A 23,517-nucleotide genomic window follows, 5' to 3' on the forward strand; every position below is an offset into this window, starting at 1 on the left:
CCCATGGGGACAGCTGCTGGGTCCTAGCAGCCGGCAGGGGCTCAGGAAGGGGGGATCGGGGTTTCTGAGCCTTGTGCCCTCCCAGAATGGCCACTCACTCTATAACCCCTGGTCCTTCCACAGGAACCGCTCAGCCCTCAAGTCCCTGGGGCTCAATGGACAGAGCTACAGGCAGGTCTGCAGCAAATCATCTCCATTGGCACATGGATGCTCATGGGGCATCAGGGTAACACAGCTGGGAGTTGCCCTTCCCTGGCAGCCTGAGCACCTGGATATGTGCTCCATGTGCTCCAGGGGCACACATGAGCACAGAGAACAGCCTGGCACAGGCGCCAGGCTGGGGCAGGACAGCAGGCATGGCCTGAGGCGTGGCACTGGAGGGAGGGCAGGCACTCATCCCTAGGATGGATGGATGGATTCCTCCATGCCCAGGCAGGACAGCAGATCTTGCTCATCTTCTCTAGCTCTGATGCCACAGGGTACACATGAGCTGTGTGCCTTGCTAAGGTGATGAGAGCAGCTGGCTCTCAAAGACACCAGCTTTTATTTGAAGGCTTCAGCTCCTCCAGAGCCATCCGTGCCATCCCTTCAACACCCACTGACACGCTTCCCTGTAGCACACCCGCCTGGCTGGGCAGGAAAGCGAGAGCACCACTCAGTGCAAAGCACAGTGCTTTTATTCACAAAGCAAGCTCAGTCCTCATGCCAACCTGTCCCTTGCTACGTGGGGTGGCCAGAGAGTCCAGATCACTGTGCTCTGGGCTGATGGGTGTCACCACCTGGTGCTGGGCCAGGGCTGTGGTGCTCCCAGGCACCCTCAGAAGTGGAGCTGGACAAGGTAGCGGATCCGGCACTGGCTTTCCTGGTAGACGAGGTACTCGCTCTGGCTGAAGGAGGAGTCCTTGTAGGCAGGCATGGTGATGGGCTTGCCCTGGGACACCAGCACCTTCTTGCCATCCAGCAGCACCTCCTTATCCTGTGCAGGATCTGGGCCAGAAGACACCCCACCACCACATCAAACCTGAGATCTGGCCTCTCTTCCCCTCTGCCCCATGCCCACCACAGCCCCACAGCTGCCCCTGGCACACCCCTCCTGCCCCAGGCTCACCTGGCTCAGTCCGGCCACAGGCCAGGACACTGTCATAGCCCGCAGGGGGCTGACACAGCGTGGGGTCATCGCAGGTGATGCGGTAGGGCTTGCCCAGGGCCACCTCCGTCAGGAACATGATGCCAACTCTCTTAGATGTACAGCCCACTGCCATAGGAGAAAGGGATGGGGATGATAGTAATATCCCTGATATTCCCCTCTGGTTGTGCCCAGGCCACGCTGGAACACTGGGACCAACTGCCATGGCAGGGAAAGGGCTGAGCAGGCCCACAGCTGCCTGGCAGGGGGTATGCAAAGGCAGCCAGGCTCACACAGATTGTGTGGGCATCACAAGCAGCCAAGCCCATCCCAAGACCCTCACCATAGCAGGCTGATTTGCTGTTCTCAGAGGCGAAGTAGATGCCCTTGCCCACGCGCCCACCCGAGTGAGGCATGATGCGCAGCCCACTCTTCAGGATGGCTGCCACCACCGCCACGTTGGTGCCATGCCAAAGCAGGCGCCGGTGCTCCAGGAGGTCATGGGCCTTGAAACGCTCATCCTGCAGAGATGCAGAGCTAAGGGCTGTCCACAGAAGGACACATGGGTCCCCAGGGCTGGAGGACTGCCACCCACCTCCCCAGTCCAGCCCCAGTGCCTGGCTGGCGGGGCAGGAGACTGGGTGCCAGTTTGACCCTGGCCAGCTGAGCTGAATCCCCTCCTGGGTGAAGCCCTAAAGCAATCCTAGAGTGCAACCATGGCATTCCCACTGTGACATGGGGAGAATCGCCTCGTCCTCACCTCACCATCTCGGGCCACCTGCCAGATGTTGAGGATACGAAGTTTGTGCCCAGTCTGCGTCACATAGGTTTGGATCAGCTGCCAAGGGAGAGGCAAAAAAGCTATGTCACTCTAGGCAGCCACCTCAGCAATGCCCATAGTCCCCCTGGGACAGTAGGAACATTTCAGGTGCCCTCAGGCCTAACATAATTGCTTCCCATTATGGAACACTGTGGAACAAGCAGCACCTGGTATTCCTGGGAAGCTGGGTCCAGCAGAGAGAGCTGGCAGCAGAGAAGGGCGTAATCCTGATCCAGCGGATGGGGAACCTTTTTCTCCTCCTCGTCCTCCTCCTTCACCTTCTGTGCCTGCAGGCTCTGTGCCACCTCAATATCGGCCAGCACCTGGCAGGGACAGAGCAGGGACATCCTCACCGTCAGTGCTGGCACTGTGCCAGGGAACCAGGGCAAGCCCAGCCTCCTGCCAGCAGCTCCTGCCCCACCAGGAAGGGATGCCACACACTGTGCTCTGGCATCTCACCAACAGCATGTCCTTCTTGGCACGCAGCAGGTCAGGGGAGTCGATGGGGGGTGGCCGTGCCCGTCCAAAGTTGTGTGGGACGATGGTGTAGAAGCGTGAGGAGAGTTCCTCCAGGTGAGTGGCCTGGGGGGGCTGCTCCCTCAGCACTGCCTCCAGCTCTTCCAGTGCCTCAAAACCCCTTGCAATCTGCTGCTTGCTCAGCTTACCCAGAGGCATCTTCTTCACATCTACAGGGGAGGGCAAGGTGACCCCATCCACCCTGCTCACTCCACAGCTACTTCCAAGAACCTCCAGTATCACCATGGGACCTCCAGTATCACCATGGGCAAGTGTGGGCACCCAGAATGAGGTGTCCACAGTCCCATCAGGTGCCAGGGTGTCAGAGTGGATGCTCTAAAATGCATCTGCACCTCTGATCTGTTCACCTCCCCACCTGCACCCCCCAGACTGAGTCCATGCCACCCATCAACCCATCACCTCCTACCGATATTCATGGTCTGCATGGCATCCTGGAACATGTCACTGCTGAAGATGAGGGACACCAGGTCCTGTGTGGCTCTGTCCAAGGTGCAGGGCAGCACCCGTTGCTTGCAGACCTTGCTCCCATCCACGGCATCCACCTGCAGACATCCCACATCCCTGCAAGAGGCTGTGGGAGCATGGCACCAGGGCTGCCCACCTCTGTGAGGAAAGCCTAGTCCTGAGGCAGCAGAGCAGTGGGCAGGTGCTGCCTCCACTTTCCATGGCCAATGCCACCCAGAAGGTCATCCTTCTCATTCAGGATGCCCTCCCACTCCGTTTCAACCCATTAGCCCCAAATCTCTGCCTGCAAGCTGTTTCAGCATGCACCCAGGTCCCCCTCAAGTCCATCCCATCCTCCTGACCCTCTTGAATGCCCTGATATTCGACGGGCCCAGAGTGTGATGAGGACCATCCCACCACGGTGACAACCTGGGTGCCCAGAGTACTCACCTTGAGGGCAACCTCCACCTCCTGCCCAGCCCCTGGCTGCACCTCAATGAGCGTGTACTTCCCTGGATGGGCAATGAAGTTCTCCCTTGCTGCCCAGCTGTTCTTGGTCTTCTCCCGGAACTTCTTCTCAAAGTCCTTCTTGGCAGCTTCCAGAGAGGCACAAGGCATGAGCTTGTACTGGCCTGCCTCTCCCTGGCAGTGGACAGCAGTGGTCAGGACCTCCCCTGCATCCCTGCTCCACCAGCCCCATGCCAGTGGAAGCAGGCAGGAACAAGGAGGGCTGTGATAGCAGGGTTGTGGGGCAGTGAGCAGGAATGTGCTGAGCCTCCAGGGCAAGAAGACACCCCAGGACTCTTTGCTGGGCTGTCACACTCACATTCGCTGCATGGACAGGTGCCACATACCCCAGACATGCCCTAGACAGGCTGACCATATTGTGTGGGGATAAGTCCTTGAAACCCCCCCGCCCCATTAAAGTGCTATAGCAGGACACCTGGGTGCTTGCTTTGGGACCAGGGACCAGCAGGGTTTTTTGGGGTTCCAAAGACAGGGTGGGGACAGCTGAGGTGTGAGGGATGAGTGATGCCTGGGTGGACTCACCACGCGGCCCCAGCGGCTCCAGATGCTGTAGGTACCATCCTGCTCAAGGAGCTGGATGATGTAGAACTTGTTGTTGTTGGCACTGATGTTGGTCTGGTTCAGGGTGCAGTCATAGTCCTCGTAGACCTATAGTGAGTGACATGGCCTGGGCTGGCACCTGGGAGCATTTGGTGAAGGAGAGGGTGCAGAAAAGTCCCAGTGGGAACACACGGGGGTCTGCAAGGAAAATTGGGGCTGAGCCTGTGTCAACAGGGCAGGGGCTGCTCTGAGACTCCCCCAACCCTCCCACACCCGCCCCTCTGAGTACCTCAGCCCTGCTCTCACCCGGGCATTCAGGGCCGTGCTCAGGGGGCACAGCCCATCAATTGTGGTGGGGTGTTTCTCCTTGGGAGCAGTTTTCAGAGTTGCCAAGGTGGAACTCCAGGTGTCATCCTTGTCTTCCACTTTTGGTTTCTTTCCCCTGCTGTCTGGTTGCTTTGAGGGAGAAGCTCGGTGCTTGGAAGCCATGACTGAGTCCCCCCGCTGCCACGGGGCCAGTCCACCCTTAATCCCCCAGAAAAATCCTTGGAGACAGCAGAGGGAGAGGTGAGAGATGCCAAGCTGCCCTTCTGGGAAAGTCCAGTGGGCTGTGCCTTGCTTTCCCTTTGCCTTCAGCCTACAGCAGGCTGGAGGAGGGGATGGCACCTCTGCCCATAAACTGTCTCAATGCTGTCCCTGTGTTCAGGGTGGGCGGAAGAGCCTCTCAGCACCCTTCAGCCCTTGAGGGACCTCGGCTTTGTGGGTGGGCAAAGCCGAGGGTGGGGCACAGGCGGCTCAGCTGCTTACACAGCAAACTCGGGTCAGAAGAGATGGAAGAGGATGAGTCTGCTTCATGAGAAGTGGGGAGCCTGCTGGACCCCCCCTCCCCTCACTAGGGATCCCCCAATCCACAGGAGCGTGTCCCCAAGGCTCACCCAGCTCTGTGCACCCAGGGATAAATGCAAGAGGGAAAACAATGCAACCACACAGCCCAGACATGCAATGCTATCCCCCCAGACACGCCATGCCATCCCCCCAGTTCCCCTCAAGATCAGTGAAATGCTTTGATTTGGGCAGGAGGGGGGCTGGGACAGCCCGTGTCTGCTGTGCCCCCTGACAGTCCCAGCTGAGGAGGGGGTGCTGGGGGCAGCAATGGCTACAGAGGTACAGGCGGCAGCCCTGTCCTACCTGCTCCGGCTACCCAGGGCTGCCTGCCGAGGGGCTGCGGAGAGCCTTCAGGCAAGTTGGGCAGCCTGCCCAGAGGACAAACTTTTTCCTTAGGCACCACCCACGGATGACAGTGAAAACAGCTGACACACCTCTGGGTAGCGCATGCACCCTGTGACAGGCCTGCCTCCACTGCCTGTTTATACTGCCTGCGCTGCCTGTGTGTACTGCCTGCACTGCCTGTACTGACTGCACTGCCAGTCTACCTGCACTGCCTGTCTGTAGTGTGTGTACTGCCTGCACTGCCTGTCTGCCTGCACTGCTTGACTGCACTGCCTCTATTTCCTTCACTGCCTGTCTGCCTGCACTGCCTGCACTGCTTGACTGCACTGCCTGTACTTCCTTTACTGCCTGTATGCCTGTACTGCCTGGCTGCTCTGTACTGCCTGCTCTGCCAAGCAATCCCTGGATGAGGTGTGACCCTGACACCACCTTGCTCTCCAGCCAGTCCCACTCCACCATGCTCTGAGACTAACAAATAAAAAAACTTGAATAACTTTAATATGGCACCATTTTGTGTGTTAAATATCTTTTCTAGGGTCCCAAGCAAACACTCAGGGCTAAGGGTCAGGCAGTGAGGAGGACCTGACTGCATCTGAATGTGGTTTGAAGGGTTCGAAGCAATCTCTGCCTGCTCCTGGCCAGCACCTACTGCGCTCCAAGGGGTGTGTGTCCAGGCAGGAGCAGTGCAGGAGCAGAGACTGGTGCTGGTGTCATGGGAACGAGGCAGAGGTGTCCTTTGTCCTGGGAACATGGGGAGGACAACGTTGCTGGGGCCAAAGTCTTGCTGGCTTTGCAGCTCCTGGGCTTGGCCATATGAGCCCAAGCAGCGCAGGCAGGGGTACGGTCCCATGTCCTCCCTTGGGGGCAGAAGTGATTCACTTTTAACTGAGGCAGGTGCTCCCCAAAGGGATGGTAGGCCACGACAACTAGCTGTTAACAGTGGGGGAGGAGCTGGGGTTCTTCACTCTGAAGAAGACTCCAGGGGAAATTTGGAGACCCTTCCGGTGCCTAAAGGGGCTCCAAGTCGGCTGGACCTGGATGGGACACGTAGTGATAGGACATGGGATAACTGCTTTAAACTGACAGCAGTTTTAGATTGGAGAGACAATGGGACATGTTTCACAGAGAAGTTGCGGCTGCCCCATCCCTGGAAGTGTCCAGTGTCAAGCTGGACGGAGCTCTGAGCTTCCCAGTCCCATAAGTGGGAGAGGCCGGTCCGCAGGAGGATTAATGGCGGCAGCCTCGCTAACTACATTTCCCGGCGTGCCTCACGGCCGCTGCGCCCGCGCCCCGCTTGGAAGCTTCCAGTCGGGGCGCGAGGTGGCTGCTGGGTAGAAGACGGGCGGTCCCTTAGGCGCCATTTTGTGGCAAGGCAGCGAGAGGGGCTGTGCGGGTGTCCTTGGCGTGTGGTACCGGATTGTGCCGTGCCGGGTGCCTGCGGATCCTCGGCGGCGGCATGGGCTCGGACAAGCGGTGAGTGGCTGCGGGAGGGCGAGGGGAGACGGGAGGCGGCGGGAAGTGGTGGGGGTCGCGGCGGGCGCTTCACGCTCTAAGATCGGCCCGCTGTGCCCCGCAGGGTGAGCCGGACGGAGCGGAGCGGCCGCTATGGCTCCATCGTGGAGAGGGAGGACCGCGACGAGCGGGAGTCCCGCAGCCGACGGAGGGATGACTACAAGAGGTCCAGTGAGGAGCGCCGCGGTGACCGCTATGATGACTACCGCGACTACGATAGTAGAGACTACGACAGTCGAGACTACGATAGCCGCGATAGCCGAGACTGCCGCGACTACGACAGTCGGGACTACGATAGTCGAGACAGCCGGGTCTGCCGAGACTACGATAGTCGCGACAGCCGCGATTGCCGAGACTACGACAGCCGAGATTGCCGCGACTACGACAGCCGGGACAGCCGAGACTACGACTGCCGGGACTACGATAGTCGGGACTGCCGAGACTACGATAGTCGCGATAGCCGAGACTATGATAGAAACTACGACAGCCGCGATTACGATAGCCCCGAGGTGAGCGGGGTCGGGGGGCCGGGGCCGGCACTGCGGGGCGGAGGGCACCGGGAGTGAGTTTGGTCCTGGAGCGCTGTCCGAGGCCAGGGGGAGCAGCCCCGGGCAGGCGGCTGGTGTCCGTGTCGCCGTCCGTCCGTGTGGCACTGTGGGGACACGCTGCGGGTAATCGCGGTGGCTAATCCTGGGCGCTGGCTTGCAGAGGGAGCGGGAGCGCAGGAACAGCGACAAATCAGAGGACGGATACCATTCCGATGGCGACTACGGCGAGCACGACTACAGGAACGATATTAACGATGAAAAAGAAAGCAAGACCATCATGTTGCGTGGGCTCCCCATCACGGTTACGGAGAACGATGTGAGTAGCCGGGCAGGGCCGTGCCCCCGGGCAGGGCCGTGCCGCAGCGGCTGCTGCCATTTTGTTGAGCGCTGCATCATGGTGGCCCCTCTCCAGCGCTGTCGCGCTGCCATTTTGAGTCCTGAGAGCATTTAAACTCCCAGTGTTAGGTAGTAGAGGTCAGTTCAATGTTAATCGCTCCCTTTCAAACGGAACGAGCTGTGAATACTCTTTATTTTTTACGCATGTTCGGATGCTTTCCCTAAGAGTGGGTTTTAAACTGCCTGCTCTTTGCCGCTTTTCTGTGGGAGGGGAGAGGCAGATTCTCTTTTTTTGCTGCTTCGAGCAACTGCAGGGAGGGGGGAGGGGGATAGAGACAAAGAGGTGGCACTCACCAGTTTTTCTGGTCTTAATCGAGGCCAGAACTTGTGACTGATGGGGTCACACACAGTCACCGAGCTCCTTAGCCGAGCACAGCCCCTCACAAAGCTGCTTTGTGTGGGCACAGCTGTGGGAGTCAAAATGGCTGCTGCCGAGCTGATGGAGCAAGTACTGACGAGCTTGGTTCTTGCTTGTCTAACTTGTTTAATAAAAAAGGTGTTAAAGCTTTAAGTTTTTTTTATTTATGGTAATTTTTAGGGTGGGTTTTTTTTTTTTTTTTTCCTTGCTGGGTTATTTTGGTTGCCAAGCTGTAAGCCCGCAGCTGTTATTTGAGGGGTAAAAGCTGAGCTATCCCAGTTTGTTTTCAGTCAAGACTCCGCCTCTGCCTCCGATGTGTATGTGCTTTGATTGCTAGCGCAGAGAATACATTTGCACCGTTTCTGCAATGAAGATTTTTTTCCTTGGCTCTTTCATTGATTACTTGTTACCCTCCTGATATTGAGGGTTCCTAATCACTGTATATTGCTCTCATATTTTCATGAGTGTTTGAAATCAAGTGTAGTTTCCTGCATAGAAATGAGACAGCCCAGTCAGACATTACACAGAACACTTCAGAACTGTTATTTTTTCTGAGATACTGATGTTGTAGCTCTACAGTTGTGTAATAACTGTGGCACAGTTTATATTAATGTTTAATTCTGGACTCAGGGTGTAGACAATGCATCTTGGAACGTAGAGTTCAAGTCTTAAGTTAACATTACTGCTGGTTGTGTACACAATTTTAAATTTTTTTTCAACGTATTTCTTAAGAAAAATTCACTTGCATATCTGATATTATTTCCAGTTAGCATATAAACAGGTAGCTTTAGATAAGTTTTGATTCTGCTGAGCAGAATCATTACATGCTGTTGCATGTAATGTAGTTTGAATTCTGTGAAAGCTGCTGAAAAACTTTGTGCCTTTTGCTGTAGAATTAAAATATTTGTTAGTGTTTGTTTTTCCTCCATGCCTCTGTACAGTGACTGAGGTTACCTGTGCCACAGCAGCTTTGTTACACCTGAAGAACTGACATTTCTTTAGCTTTTTCTTTGATGACATGTTCTTCACAAATCTACTTTATCCTGAAAAACCAGTGGGGGTCATTTAGAAGATGAGATCTTTATCATGAGGTTTAGGAATACATTCATCCTGGAGCTTTGCAGTGCAGGCTTCTTTTTTTTCATTGCTAGGAGCAAAGGGTATTTAGACATGCAGGGAGAGGGATGCCAGCAGCGTTCTTTTTAAAAATTTGGAGTCGTGCACAGTCTTTGCCAAATACTGTCCGAATAATCTCAGAACACACAATTGTAGGGATTCAGATTCTAGATGATTCAGTGTCCTGAGTGAGGATTACAGTTGGTTTAGCGCGTAGCAAAAAATTATGTGGACTTTGATGCTAATCAGTCTCTATCGGGTTCTCAGTAAATTTTTTTTTTTTATTTCTGAGATTGTGTTGAAGATGTTGTTTTGTGTATGTCTTGGATGATACTGCAAGGTAGGTTATTTCTGTGACATCTGTTTCTTCTGCAAAAATCTCACCTGTTGAATCAAAATCTTCTCCAGATCCGTGAGCTTATTGAGTCCTTTGAAGGTCCTCAGCCTGCCGACGTGAGGCTGATGAAGAGAAAGACAGGTGAGAGCTCTTAATCCAGTTTTTGACATCACCTTCCTCTTCCCCAGCCCAAAAGAGTATCCAGAATTGTCCCCAAACTGCAAGCACATGCAATAAAAAATAAAAGGTTTGCCATGGCTAAGGAATGTGGCTTTTTGGAAGACTTAGGTAGCTGGTCAACATGTTAAAGAAGTCTTTCTACAGGGGGTTTTGTTAAGAGGTATTGGTAAGTAATAATAGTATGAACCCATTTAATAGAATGTAGTCTGTTGCATGGTTACCCTTAAACATGGATTCAAATGGAGTGAAATGTAGCCAGTTAAGGCAGCTTGGTTCCTTGCCATGGCAAAATAACGAGCAGATCCCAGCAGTTGACGTCGCATTTGTAAAGCTGCTTTGTCATGAAGTAATGAAGCAGTTGGAGAGAGATTCACCTGTTTTAAAGGAACTGACTAACACAAGTATCCCGTCTATATCTGAATGCTGTCTCTAGGTGTAAGCCGTGGTTTCGCCTTCGTGGAGTTTTATCACTTTCAAGATGCTACCAGCTGGATGGAAGCCAATCAGGTTGCTTCACTCACCAAGTCTAGATATTCCTGAAAATGGAACAAGTCTGTACAGTTTAACAAAAAAAAAAAAAAAAAAGAAAAAAAGAAAAGAAAAAGAGGTGGAAGGAGTGGTTTGTTCCATAACAGTGATTTAAAGAATAAAAGCTTTGTATGTATTAAAATTTGTAACATATATGGTAAAATTAGGATAGAAAGTTATACTTTGGTAAAAGGTGCCATTGTTTTGAATTACTTGGTTTCCATTTAATTGACTTGTGAAGATATGGCTAGTAGACATTAGAAAATCATAGTGTGTTTCCACTTGATGTTTCCTTCTCTGTTGTCAGAGAAAGCACCGCATCTCTGTGTTACATTGGTGTTAACCCTGGAAGAGGAGTGTCAGTTCTTGGCAATAATCTGTTACCCTGGTTAAAGAGGGGGAACTGGCTCTTCTGGAGGAAAAAGCACATTCATTTCAACTAAATCAGGCAGAGAGTGAGATCTCACTCTTGCTAGGCTCTGTATTTTGGCTTTTTTGTTACTATGACTTGATAAGGAGCCAAAATGCAGTAAGAATCCTCTGGTTTATTTTCTCATGAGATTTTTCTGTAGCACTGCAAACAGTTTCACTTGCCTTCACTACTTACTTGAGTAGTCATAACCTATTTTAACAACAGAACTTAAAAATATTCTCAAAGTGAGCAAAGTGTATCAAATCACTGATGATTCTTGCACCGGAATATTTGATACAATGGTCCTACAACAGCATTATGACTGTTTTTCTGCTTTGTTCATGTTATAATAAAGAAGTGGCACCATAATGGGATTCATGGCACTTCCAGCAGATGGAAGTTGTCATATGCCTTGTGCTGGGATAGCATTTTGTATGTCCCACACTATGGGCGAGTTCCCCAGCCAGAGAGCAGCTCTTGAAATCTGTTTTCCTGATACGCTGCTCAGTAGCGCAGGTGGCTGCAGGGAAAAGACTTAATACCAAGAAATTAATGCTGAGCATATTTTCAGAAATAGATTTTTTTTTAATATATACAAAGCTGTACTGATGCATAATTTATTGAAATATACTCAAATTCACTCCAGTAACCAGCCACCTTAGTAGTAGGGAAAACATAGCCTGTCCCCAGCAGCCGGGTTGCTGACTGTTAGATGACAGAATGATGTATTGCAACTATGCCAGCAGCCTTGTTTCTATGTGTGCACATCCAGTGAGTGCTGGGCCCTCCAACCCTCCCTCCTGCCGGTAGGAGCAATGGCTTTGCCCTGTTTAGTCGTGCAGAATGTGAGAGCCTTATTCATGCTACGTGCTAGATCTATGTCAGACCACCCTGTTACCAGAAAAGCCGCTGGTCCTGACACTGGTAGAAAGCCAGCCTGCTATAAAAATGGTTCTGCCATTGCAGTGTCTGGGCTGTGGCCTCTAATAGCACTTCCTCACATGTGCTTCCACCTGTTTGACCAAAATACGTTGATAGCCATATTTTGAAAGGCCATTCTGCATACCCACGCTTGGCAAAGCGTGAGGCTGAGAGTCAAGGCTTCTTAATAGCTGTATATTCCTAACTCCTCTGAAGTCAGAGTGAGAGGACATGCTGAAAGCATTATGAACTTTTCCTACCCCTGGAGAAGCTTCACGTGCAATCTAGTTACTCGTTTTGGAGAGCTCCTGCCTGAATGAAGAACTCAAACCTCTTGTGCAGGCGTCCAATTGAACTGATGCAGTAGTCAAATGAAACCACTCTTGAGTTAATGTTTCGGTTGATGGCACTTGTAATCCAGCCTTCAAGAAGTCTAAGCAGGGTCCCTTTGGGAGGAATTACTCTCTTTTCAAGGGGACACTTCTTAAGTGTGCTTGGAAAAGTAAATCCAAATATGGTTAAAAGGTCTGGGGTGATTGGAGTAGGGAATGAAGTGAAGCAGTTACCTAAGGAAATGTTTAAAAAGTCGGTCAGTGCTTTACCAGAAGTGAATAGAAATGTGGGGGCAAAGAGACTCCTAAAAATGTGTTAATATGAATGCAGCAGATCAGGATTCTGTCTCCTTCGAGACACTTTCTGGTTCCATGTCAGCGTTTAGTGTTTGGCAGCTTTTTCTACACTCCCTGATTCTGTTTATCTTTGCTCCACATCCCATTCTCTTACTGCCCTCGTCCTCCTCTCTGCAGGATTGGATGGGCAGGGTGTAGGTGGCGGTGGTTGTCCTCCACATCCTCCCCATATGTTGTCCATTTAATTCAGGAGCACTGATTCCTCCGAAGGGTGCTCTGCCATGGGAAAATGGACATGTGTGTCTTGATACAGGAATAATTGAAACCACTTTTTTTGCAGAAAAAGCTGGTGATTCAAGGGAAGCAGATTGCAATGCACTACAGCAACCCAAGGCCTAAATTTGAGGACTGGCTGTGCAACAAGGTACAACACGTGTTTCTGTGGGGGAGTTTGTCTTGCTCTAGAGTCCTCCACTTGCTCAGTGGTTTAAAAGAAAGTGACACGTGAATTAAACCTGTTCCTGCTGCCCATAAAGTTAAATTGTTCCCCAGCATGTGTTCCTGTCTAACACTGCTTTTTGTAGTAGTGACTGTGCCTGGGATTGTAAGATTAAGACTACACAGTTAAAATAACTAAATTGGGACGACTAGGGAGAAGGTAGCTGGGATGTTCTGAAAAGCAGCTGTGGTGGAGATAAAGGAGGCTTTTGATGTTCTGGATTATTCTGATGGTTTTAACTTTGTTGTGTTACTTTGTGGGAATGTCTGGGTTTTGTTAGTGTACAGCAAATGCAGCATTACTAAAATTACCTAAGTTCTTACTAGGCTTCTCTTGGTTGTTAACAGTGCTGCCTTTACAACTTCAGAAGGAGGCTAAAATGCTTCCGCTGCGGAGCAGACAAATTCGGTACGTTACCATGATCTCTTTTATGTTCAGTTTTGTGGGAAACTTTCTGGCCTGTGTAGGAAGCAGAGTTCCATGTAGGTTCTAGACTGGCTTATGAAATGGTGAGCTTGAAGTGAATGAGCCATGTCCTGACAAAAATATTTTCTCTTCGTGCAAAGATTCAGAACAGGAGGTACCACCTGGAGCAGCAGAAGCCGTTCAGTCTGTGGATTATTACTGTGATAGTAAGTGATCTTTGACTTACTCTAGGATATGAAATGTAAACACACATACTAAAAATCCTTTCTGTACCTCAGCCTGCCAGCTGAAGGACTTGAAATACTTTGCAAAGCCATGGTGTGCACTACTGATGTCGTACTTTTTCTCCTCAGCCATCATTCTCCGAAACATTGCTCCTCACACAGTAGTGGAATCCATCATGACTGCCTTGTCTCCATATGCATCTCTGGCAGTCAATAATATTCGTCTTATCAAAGACAAGCAGACTCAGCAGAACAGAGGCTTTGCATTTGTGCAGCTGTCTTCTGCCATGGTGAGGACCTTACTGGTGTTCCGGAGAGAAGTAGCTGGTTAACGTCCTTCTCTCCCTGCAGCATTTAGAGCCCTGAGCTGTCTGAAGGACTGGCCTCCTTCAGGGAGTGTTGATGGACACAGTGTGGCAAGGCTGATGATACCAAGCTGCAGTTTGAAAGGTGGTGGGATGTTGGGAGCACATTGAAAAGCTATTTTTGTAGCAGAGTTCTGTTCTGAATTGCAGCCTAGCTTCGTGCTTGGATTGCAAAAGTACTGGTGCAGGATCATACATTGTTGACAGATTCTAAGATCTGGGGCATACAGTGTGGGAACAGGTGCATAGAATTAGGCTTCTTCCACCTTGAGAACAGAGGACACAGATGTTGCTCTTCTCAGCAGCATCCAGTAGGAGGATGTAAGGACAGCAGAAACATATTCTCAAGGATACATAAAGATAGGACAATAGGCAGCAGCCATAAATTGAAACACAGGAAATTGCAGAGGTACAAGAAAAGCCTCCTAAGTTTCAGGGAGGTCATATGCTGGGGTGGGGTCCCTGAAGGGCAGTGCATCTCTGTTCCTGGATGTGGATATGACACTGAGGGATGTGGCATAGTGGTGGACTTGGCAGTGCTGGGTTAACCATTGGACTCAATGATTTTAAAGGTCCTTTCCAACCTAAATGATTCATGGAGTCTGTACTTCAAACTCGAGCAGCAGTGTGATCTGTTTGGACCTGCTTTAGTCAGAGGAAAGCAGGTGGTTGGATTAAAACAGGTGGCTAATCTCAGTTTTTGCTGATGTCTGATTTGGAGTAATTTGTGTCTTGATAAAGCTAAGATTTTGGAATTTAATACGTAGTGACCCAGGCAATTCTCAGTATTTTCACATGGGCTGTTAAGGGTCTCACTGTGCTCTTTTGCATATGTCTAATATGAGGACATGGAGGGGTTTTTTTACATCTTTAGTTCTTTTCAGCAGCTCTTCGTGAAAAGGTGGAGTTTGGGGAACTTCTGAATCCCCCTCTGTAAACTGCCTTTCATAATAATGAGTATTTTTTGTTGTAGGATGCTTCTCAACTGCTACAGATTTTACAAAGTCTTCAGCCACCGTTAAAAATTGATGGCAAAACAATTGGTGTTGACTTTGCAAAGAGTGCCAGAAAGTGAGTTGTGGTAACAGTCAATTGCATTTTGTTTTTGCCTTTTTTTATTCACACCCCCACCCCTTCCCTGTGTATGGGACAGTTTCTTCTTGTCGCCCAGGCTTTTATTAAGCTTATTGTAGCTCCAAAGTTTTGCTTCCCATGAGTGACTTGTGTTGCATGCGTCCTGCTCTTCACTGCATAGGAGGAGAGTGAAAGCAGTGTTCCCCACACTCATTTCCAGTCCTCTGAAGATAACACTGTAACTGCTGTGTGCACAGCACCTTTGTTTCCTTGGAGACCTCCTGACTTGTTACTGACTCTACCACAACGAACCTGAAGTTCCTTTACTAGCAGTGTTTTGGCTCATTCATTACGTTCCGAATGTTTTATAACTGCCAAGAAATCCGTGTGTGAGGGCAGACTCCACCTCCTTGGATAGGGAGGCACTTCAGTAAAAAGCTGTACTTACTCAGGTGCCTGGTTTTTGTGATTGCAGAGATCTGCTTCTCCCGGACGGTAACAGAGTCAGCGCCTTCTCTGTGGCAAGTACAGCCATTGCTGCAGCTCAGTGGTCATCCACTCAGGTATGGTTACTCATTGTCCTGCTTTCCTGAAAATTAAAGTGCAGACCATGTAATTGCCCTACTGGCCACGTGCTTGGTTGAGCTGTTTAATGGCAGATCCAGCCATAGCATATCTGGTCCACAATCATTTTGGAGCCTAAGCAGTAGGGTTCTTGAAATTATTTAATAAAGTTGTTTACCTGTCCCTGACAAAAATTACCTTCTTGAATTTCAGCCACAGACTGGAGAGGGCAGCACCCTTGACTACAGCTATCTGCAGTCAGGGCAGGATGGATACTCACAATATGCTCAGGTTAGTAGTGGAGATGGTGCTCTAACCAGTGGGTTGTCATAATTTGGGTATGCCGATTACTCACCCTGTGTTGTCATTCATTTCCCTTTACAGTATTCCCAGGATTATCAGCAGTACTACCAAAATCAAGGAGGAGTGTTGGACACAGACACAGCTACCATATCAGGTAGTGCTTCCAGCATCTTAGAAGCAGTTGTTTGTAATGATAATTTTGCAGTAGTATTTTGCCTCGGCTTTTACGTTATTTTGCTGTGCAAAAGAAGACTTGGCTCATTTTGCTCTCAGGATGTCTGAATGAGGATGCATTACTAGAGAACTGTAATGGATTTGCTGAAGTGGAACCTCTTGTGCAAGATGAGAGAAAAGCCTCTGTTTCAGACTATTGATAAAGGTCTTGAATTTATGATAGCAGCGTAAGCAGCTCTAGTAAATGTTCAGCACTGACAGTTGCAGAGGCTAGAAATTGCTGACTTTGGGAGCAGAATATTTCCTCCTGAAAAGGAAACTATTCCTTGTCTGGGTAGGAGATACCCACTGTGTATCTATCTCCTTTTGAACGTTTATTGCCTTGTTCGGCTGCTGGAGCTGGAATTAGTAGCTGAAACTATAAACAAAGTAATTTCAGCCCTAGGATGCGCTACTGTTTTAAAAATTAGTTTGCTTATGCGTTGCTGCTCTCCTTTGGCAGGAGCTCCAGTTACTACGACGACAGCTGCAGTTGTGTCCCAGAGTCCTCAGCTGTATAATCAGCAGACAAACTCACCTGACTCTCCGGTAATTACAGCACTGATGAGTCCTTGCTTTCAAACCCTGGGATATGTGGCTTAGCTGTAGCCTTTGCTTTTTGAAGTGGGTGGTACAGCAAAGCTTCTGAGTGTCCATGGCTTAGTCACAGTGCTTGTGGTCATAAGTCACCTGCCATTTCTTCTCTGGGATGGTTTTGTTCTTTGCTAAAGGTGAGTGCCAAGCATGCTGGTGAGGAGGAGTTAGCTGTCGTACGCGTAGGGTGCGCTGCTCACGCCTTGGCTCGCTGTCCTTGTTTTCTTGGTGACAGATTTTCTAATTGAGGTTTGTGGTTTGGGTTTTTTTCAGACACAATCAGCACCACCTACCACTAGCACTCAGGCACAGGCGGCTCCTCCGACTGGCGTAGTGCCTGGAACCAAGTACGGTAAGTGCTCGGGAGCTGCTCTTGGGGACAAGTTTCTGTCACTGTAGCAATAAAACTCAGCTTTGGCCAAGTGCTCCATCACCGTGTCATGGTGAAGCTGCCCCTGGAGAGCGTTGGCTGCACGGGTGATTAAGAGCCCTTTACAGATGTGTCTGCTGTCGTGGCTGCTATAGTCTCCAAATTTTACCTGAAATGTAGAAAGATACCTGTCTGAATTCGTCTGGAACGACCATGTCCCACGCTTTAATTTTTTTACAGCTGTCCCTGATACTTCCACCTACCAATATGATGAATCTTCAGGATATTATTATGATCCTATAACAGGGCTCTACTATGATCCTAATTCCCAGGTAAACACAAGTTCTTCCCACATGTCTTAACTGTTAAGGTCCATTAGTTCCCTCTCTCTCATCATACGAGTGACATTTGAAGTGCACAACATACCAAATGTTGCAGATAACTCTCAGCAGTGTGTGTAGGGCTGGGACTTGATTTCCCTCTGGTACAGCCCTGCATTTTTCTCTCCTTCTCCTTAATTTTCCTCCACATTTGGCCCATATAGGATTAGCACTTGTCACAGCCACTGTAACTGAGCTATTTCATTACGGAGTGCCCAGCAAAGTGCACCCAGCTCTGGGCTCTGGTGGGTCGTCTCTTGGGAGAAGCAAAAGATTCTCCATAGTGCTGTTGGGCACAACCGCCTGTGTTTGGGGACAGAGGCTTCAGCCACTTCCTGCCTTTCGACTCCTCTGTGGAGTCTGCAAAACTTGTTTGGATTCTACAAAACGCCTTCCCGTGTGGTGCAGTAGTGTGAATCAGCTTGCTTGGGTTCTCCCGTGGACACTGAGCTCGTGTGAGGTGTTTAACTGTGTGCCTCTCCTTCCCTCTGGCAGTATTACTACAATGCCTTAACCCAGCAGTACCTGTACTGGGATGGCGAAAAAGAGACCTACATGCCTGCAGCAGAAGGTGTCACGTACCAACAGACAGCTACCACAACCACCACCAAAGAAGTGAAAGAGAAGAAAGAGAAGCCTAAAAGTAAAACAGCCCAACAGGTAAAAGACATAATGGGATCATAACTGGGATAGTCTTCTCTGTGGAACAGGATAGTGTTTTTCCTTTTTCTTTACAAAGGAAATCCTAGGTTATTCAGTGGGGTGCATGCCTTCAATTTGCAGGCATTGGCGGGGGGCTGAGGAGAGGTGGAGTTGGCAAGGCTTCAGTGCAGAAATAAGCTCTGCATAGGAGTGCTTATGGAATCCTGCCAGGATCAGTGGGAGTATAACTGAGCCATCACTTAGAGGATTAGCTTGATAAGGAAGGGTTTGTACAGTAAAAGTAGCAAGCTGTGTTATCTTTGAAAGCTGGATACAGGGAAACAGCTGCACTACATCCAGTGTCCCGTGGTTTAAAAATAAAATGTAGTGGGTTGACTTGTTCTGAAACTGCATGGGAGATTGAATGGGTGTCATAAGAGATTGATAGCTTTGAGAGGAGCTGTTGTGAGCAAACCACTCTGCATTTCAGATTGCTAAAGATATGGAGCGCTGGGCAAAGAGTTTGAACAAGCAGAAAGAGAACTTCAAAAATAGCTTCCAGCCACTGAGTACCAGGGAGGAGGAGCGGAAGGAGTCAGCAGCTGCAGATGCAGGCTTTGCCCTCTTTGAGAAAAAGGTGAAGGTGATGGCAGTGGTGTGTGGTGGGTGTCGTGTGAGAGAGCTCCATGCTCATGGCATTCTTGTCTCATCCAGGGAGCTCTGTCTGAGCGACAGCAGATCTTGCCAGAGGTGTTGAAAAACGGGGATGATGAAAATCCACTAAAGGTGAGTATGGTAGAGGAGCTCTAGCCAATACTTGATTTCAAACCTGGATTTCCATGGCATTACCTGTAAAAAGTGGTGCTGATGATTGCAGTGGTGTGGTGCAAGTGCAGTAGGCTGGGTGACTGAGATACACCGAGGACAGCTGTGATTCTTTTTAGCCATGAGTTCGGTTGGGGTTTTGAGGTTTCTACGTAGATTGTACTTAGAAGTGTTGTTTGGCTAATAGGAACTGCCTTGCAGCCACTGTGGTATGTCCTTCTTTTGAGTTGCAGTACTGTAAGAGTGTGGGTCCACCACTTAATAGAACAGAGACTCTTGAAACAGAGGTGGCAGAGAGGGCTGAAGTACTAAACACCTTTGTTTTAGTCTTCATTGCCAAGGCTAGCTGTTGGGAATCTTGATCCAGGGGAACATGAGAAAAACTAGTGCTGTGAGAGTGATTGAGCACTGGAACAGGTTTCCTGAGAGAGACTGTGGAGTCTCATTTCCTAGAGATGCTCAGAGGTCATAAGGACACAGTCCTGAGTGGTGTGTTCTAGAGGCAGACCCTGCTTAAGCAGGGGGGTTGGATAACCTCCAGTGGTCCCATCCAGCCTCAGCCATTCTGTGATTTCATCCGTAGCAGCCTTTGTTCCCTCTTTGTGCTCTCTGAATTGTGGTACTGTTGCACTCCCCTTAATGCTGTCTTTCCTGTTCAGCGTGGCCTTGTGGCTGCCTACAGTGGTGACAGTGATAATGATGAAGACTTACTGGAGAGAATGGAGAATGAGGAGGAGAAGCTGACTGACTGGAAGAAGATGGCTTGTCTGCTGTGTAGAAGGCAATTCCCAAACAAAGATGCTCTGATTCGGCACCAGCAGCTGTCTGACTTGCACAAGGTAGTTACACTACGTGGTGAGGAAAATGCTGGGTTGTCATAATTCAGTGTGTAAACCAAAGCCACGAGGCATGTTGCTGTTTGGAAAACTGTTTCTCTTAAAGCAAAAATCTGCGGGTGGATTGTCGCTCTCCCAAAAGTCAGCTGCTTCATTTAAGAAGAGCTGTTGTGCATTTCGTGTTGTTAAAGTGAATCTCTCTTCTTGTTTCAGCAAAACATGGATATCTATAGGAGGTCAAAGCTTTCCGAGCAAGAACTTGAAGCCTTGGAGCTGCGTGAGAGAGAGGTCAGTGTTGAGATGAGCAGATGAGTAGCTAATGGAAAACCTGTGCAGGTGGTCTGTTGAGATCTTCTTATCCTGACACACGTCACTCAAGATAATCCTTGTAAGCCAACCCCTTTTCCAACCAAGGTTCAGAGCTGCCCTGTTGGATGCAGAGAAGCGTCCCATATCCCACAGATATGGCTTAGCATGGAAGGCTCATTTCACCTCTAGCTCAGGGCCACCAGGCTAGGACTAAAAACCTGCAAGTCTCTTCCTGCCCCACTGCTGATTCAGGTGATGCTCCAGGGCCTTGGGTTTTGGGCTCTGCTCTTGGTGGTGTTAGTATTAGTGGGCTGCAGTCTACAGTGTTCTTTAGTAGCAGGCATTCATCTGAGTGTCATAGCTCAAAGCGGAAAAAAATGTCTCGAAATCCATGCTTACTGTGGTTGCTTTATGCAGATGAAATACAGAGACAGAGCAGCTGAGAGGCGGGAAAAGTACGGCATCCCCGAGCCCCCGGAGCCCAAGCGCAAGAAGGTCTATGATGCAGGCACAGTGTACGTATCTGAAAGCTCCTCAGCAGCTGCCTCAGTGCACCATCAGCAGTGTGGGTAACATGTTAACTCATCTCTTCTTCCCTCAGGAATTACGAGCAGCCCACCAAAGATGGCCTTGACAACAGTAATATAGGGAACAAGATGCTGCAGGCCATGGGCTGGAGGGAAGGTTCGGGCTTGGGAAGAAAATGCCAAGGCATCACAGCACCCATTGAGGTAAGTAAAGAGAGATGTCTCCTTGAGGAGGTTTGGTGCCTTTATTTTTTTCTTGTTTAACCAGAAGTGCTTGCTGCTGAAGAGCTCTGAAGGAATAAACTGCGAGCCACAGCAAAGCTGCCTCTATTTATGTTAGCTCCTGCTCGTGTTTGTCCCATCAGATGCTGAAGTAGAGGCAGGGCTGTGCCTTCCTCCCTTTGGCACTTGACTCCTGAGGCACTGTGGCCCCAGTACCCCAGGGGAGGCTGCCCTCCCTCCAGTCGTTGCCTTTGCTGCCCTTGCCTGTTCTCCAGCTTGTGCTGTCAGGAGCTGTTCTGTGCAGTTGGAGTGGGGTCAGAGTAGCATGAAGCATGAGGATGGGGTATTACGTGTACTCTAGTCTCTTGGTGTCCATGGTGGTATTTATGGCTGTGGAGGTCCCCAGGGAAGCTTGGGAAGCTGGCTGGATTGATGCAATTTTTGGTGGTGCCCTCACGGTGGTCTGGCCGCTCGCTGCAGAGCTGAAGTCTCTTCCCTTGCAGGCCCAAGTACGAATGAGAGGAGCTGGCCTGGGAGCCAAGGGCAGCTCCTATGGCGTCTCCACGGCAGATTCCTACAAAGACGCAGTGCGGAAAGCCATGTTCGCTCGCTTCACGGAGATGGAGTAACGCCTCTGACTGCAAAGCACTTCTTGTTAGCAAGAACTGACTGTTAACTCTGTAGCCTTGGTGACATGGCTGTATCCTGGTTTTGGTTTATAGTTGACCATTTCATTCCCTTGGACATTGTTCCTGCTCGGCATGTAACAAACACTTCCATGAGCAGATTGTTTCAACTGACTCAACTTCATGCTGGAGAGCTCTTGGTTAGACCAAAGGAGATGGCTGATCTTTGTATGGTCGTGTATATAGTGTAATGTATTCTGTGTTTTAGCGTGTTGTCCAGGTGCCGCTCCTGCCCTCTGGAGCAGCAGCAGGACCTGTTAGCTGTGCTTTCAAACTGCCTCTGCTCTCCTTTTGTTGTACTGTCTGTCTGGGTTTTTTTGGAGAATTTTCCTGTACATTTTGTATGATACATCTTTGTATAGACTTTTTGAAGACTTTGATTCTAGTTGCCAATTTGGCTCATTTCCAAATGAAATACATCCAAAAATTACCCTATTTCTGTTTCTCGGTGGGGGAATGAAGAATTAAGTTGCCAATGCTACTTGTCCATTCTGTGATTCTGCTTCTTCCTTCATGAGACTTCATCCTGGAGTCTTTGTTCCATGCAGCTCTCCACTCACCTCCCTCCTTACATCCCTGTGCTGTGCCTCATTCTCAGCATCTTTCTCACAGCCCCAGCCTGGATGGTGGCTGGTGGAGCATCAAATCTCTTTGTAGCCCTCCCTGGATCACTGTAGGAGCTGGAGAGGAGCAGCAGCAGTGTCTGACCTTGCCCAGGAGCCCCGGGTGTCCTGCTGGCCCTTTGTTGGACAGGGAGGGGGGTAACGTGTGGCACCTCTGGGAGGGTTCGTGTGCTCCACTTTGGCTTCTCGTGACCTTCCTCGATGCTGTGGAGGGAACTGCAGCAGGCTGGGTCATGGGAAGATGAGATTCACCAGAGGTGTCCTGCAGCTGTCCCGTTACTGCCTTTCTGTTCTCTGCCTGTGCTGTGCCTTGTTCACACTCTTTGTAAGAGCCAAGATGAGCACATCTCAGCCCTGAGCTCTGCCGTCACTGATGCTGTTGGCTGTGGGTCTTGCTCAGTCTCCAAAGCTGAGCCAGCAGTGGGCTTTCCTACTGTCCAGGTGGGCATAGGAAGGGGTAGGATGAAGCTGGAGCAACTTCATTCGTGCTTGGTGCAAAGCCCTTCTTGGGGCTCGAGGCCAGCCAGCATCCCGTGGCTGCTTTTTGGAATGGCTGAGTCCTGCTTTGCCGGCTCCTGCAGCTACACCTGTGTCTCTGTTGCACTGGCAGGCCGCTGCCTGAATTTTGAGGGTCGCCTGGCTTGGGGTGAGACCAGGTGGGGAATGTCTCCAGCCCTTCCTCAGGACCGGGACTGCGGGGCTTGGGGTCCCTGCTGGAGTCCCCGGGCCATTCCACCAGGTGGCAGACGTGGCCCAGCTGTGACTGTCGTGGAGTGTTTCCTCTGTGCCGGCATGCGGAGCATCGCTGGGGCTCCAGGGCCTCTCCCTGCAGTGTGACATTCACTCTTCAGCTCCACAGAGGAAGCTGGGTGGCTTGAAACAACCCAGAAGTGTCAGCTCCCTGCCCCCAGCTTCCCCCAGGGTGATGGTAGGGAAGGCAGGCCTGGTGCACTGTGATGGGGCCCTGAGTGCCCGTGGCTGCCTCCTCCCACTCCCTGTGTGTCCCTGCTGGCGACACAGCGAAGTGCTTTGCTGCTCTGGGCTGTAAATGGGGGGGTCTGTTTCCCAGCAGGTGGGTTCAGTGGATCGATAAAGTGCATTTGTGTAGCTCAGCTTCTTCCCAGCTCATCGATCCCTGTCCCAGTGCATCCTCCTGACAAGGGGTGATGCTGCGGGCACGGGGGGAGGGCTTGCAGTGGGCACAGCACAGTGTTCTCTCGTCATGTTCACTCCTTCCTTGCTGCAGCAACCTGCTGCCCCAGTGCCAGGAGCTGAGCCAGCCCCAGCTAGGACCTCCTGCAGAATAGCTACAGTGGGGAACCAGGAGCATGCCAGGGGGGCACAGGGATCTGCTAATGGGGATAACTGCTAGAACGGGATGCCCAAAGCAGGGTCCCTTCCTGGGGCAAGGCGTTAATGGAGCCCTGGGCCTGCAGCCACCCCCTCTTGGTTAGATGGGTTAAAGCCCCCTTTCCGGGGTGAAGTCACTGCTGATGGGTGCCCAGGGAACAAGAGAAGCTGCCAGGCATGCCCATGGACCCTATGGCAGGCGCTGGAGCAGGGCATGGAGGCACCACCGCATGCCAGCACCCGCGCCTCCAATTTAGGCAGCACAGCACGGCTGTTCGTGACTGAATGCACCGTGGCCCACGGCCTTCAGAGGGACGTGGTGT

At 50.6% G+C, this 23,517-nt stretch overlaps 2 protein-coding genes across 2 annotated transcripts; one reads left to right on the plus strand and one right to left on the minus strand.

Annotated features, from left to right (window-relative positions):
* Positions 1–679: 679 nt before the first annotated feature.
* On the minus strand, positions 680–5,266 carry PARP3 (poly(ADP-ribose) polymerase family member 3). The gene is made up of 11 exons (XM_066195232.1): positions 5,184–5,266; positions 4,302–4,540; positions 3,978–4,103; positions 3,378–3,569; positions 2,890–3,025; positions 2,406–2,632; positions 2,114–2,269; positions 1,887–1,964; positions 1,470–1,647; positions 1,109–1,255; positions 680–987 (listed from the first exon to the last, which is right to left on the minus strand). Exons 2-11 carry the CDS (start codon positions 4,482–4,484, stop codon positions 818–820), a joined length of 1,593 nt encoding a protein of 530 aa, XP_066051329.1. The 5' UTR covers positions 4,485–4,540; positions 5,184–5,266; the 3' UTR covers positions 680–817.
* A 1,297-nt stretch (positions 5,267–6,563) lies between these two features.
* RBM5 (RNA binding motif protein 5) lies at positions 6,564–21,706 on the plus strand. The gene is made up of 24 exons (XM_066195660.1): positions 6,564–6,698; positions 6,802–7,246; positions 7,446–7,601; positions 9,564–9,633; positions 10,106–10,179; positions 12,503–12,586; positions 13,009–13,069; positions 13,228–13,293; positions 13,441–13,601; positions 14,650–14,747; positions 15,226–15,313; positions 15,528–15,605; positions 15,699–15,771; positions 16,294–16,379; positions 16,698–16,776; positions 17,035–17,126; positions 17,670–17,834; positions 18,307–18,453; positions 18,531–18,602; positions 19,301–19,480; positions 19,691–19,765; positions 20,204–20,301; positions 20,388–20,517; positions 21,039–21,706. Exons 1-24 carry the CDS (start codon positions 6,682–6,684, stop codon positions 21,162–21,164), a joined length of 2,721 nt encoding a protein of 906 aa, XP_066051757.1. The 5' UTR covers positions 6,564–6,681; the 3' UTR covers positions 21,165–21,706.
* Positions 21,707–23,517: the final 1,811 nt, after the last annotated feature.

This window comes from Chamaea fasciata, unplaced genomic scaffold (genome assembly GCF_029207755.1).
Source record: "Chamaea fasciata isolate MVZ Bird 193981 ecotype frontalis unplaced genomic scaffold, bChaFas1.0.hap1 SCAF_13, whole genome shotgun sequence".
Lineage (NCBI taxonomy): Eukaryota > Metazoa > Chordata > Aves > Passeriformes > Sylviidae > Chamaea > Chamaea fasciata.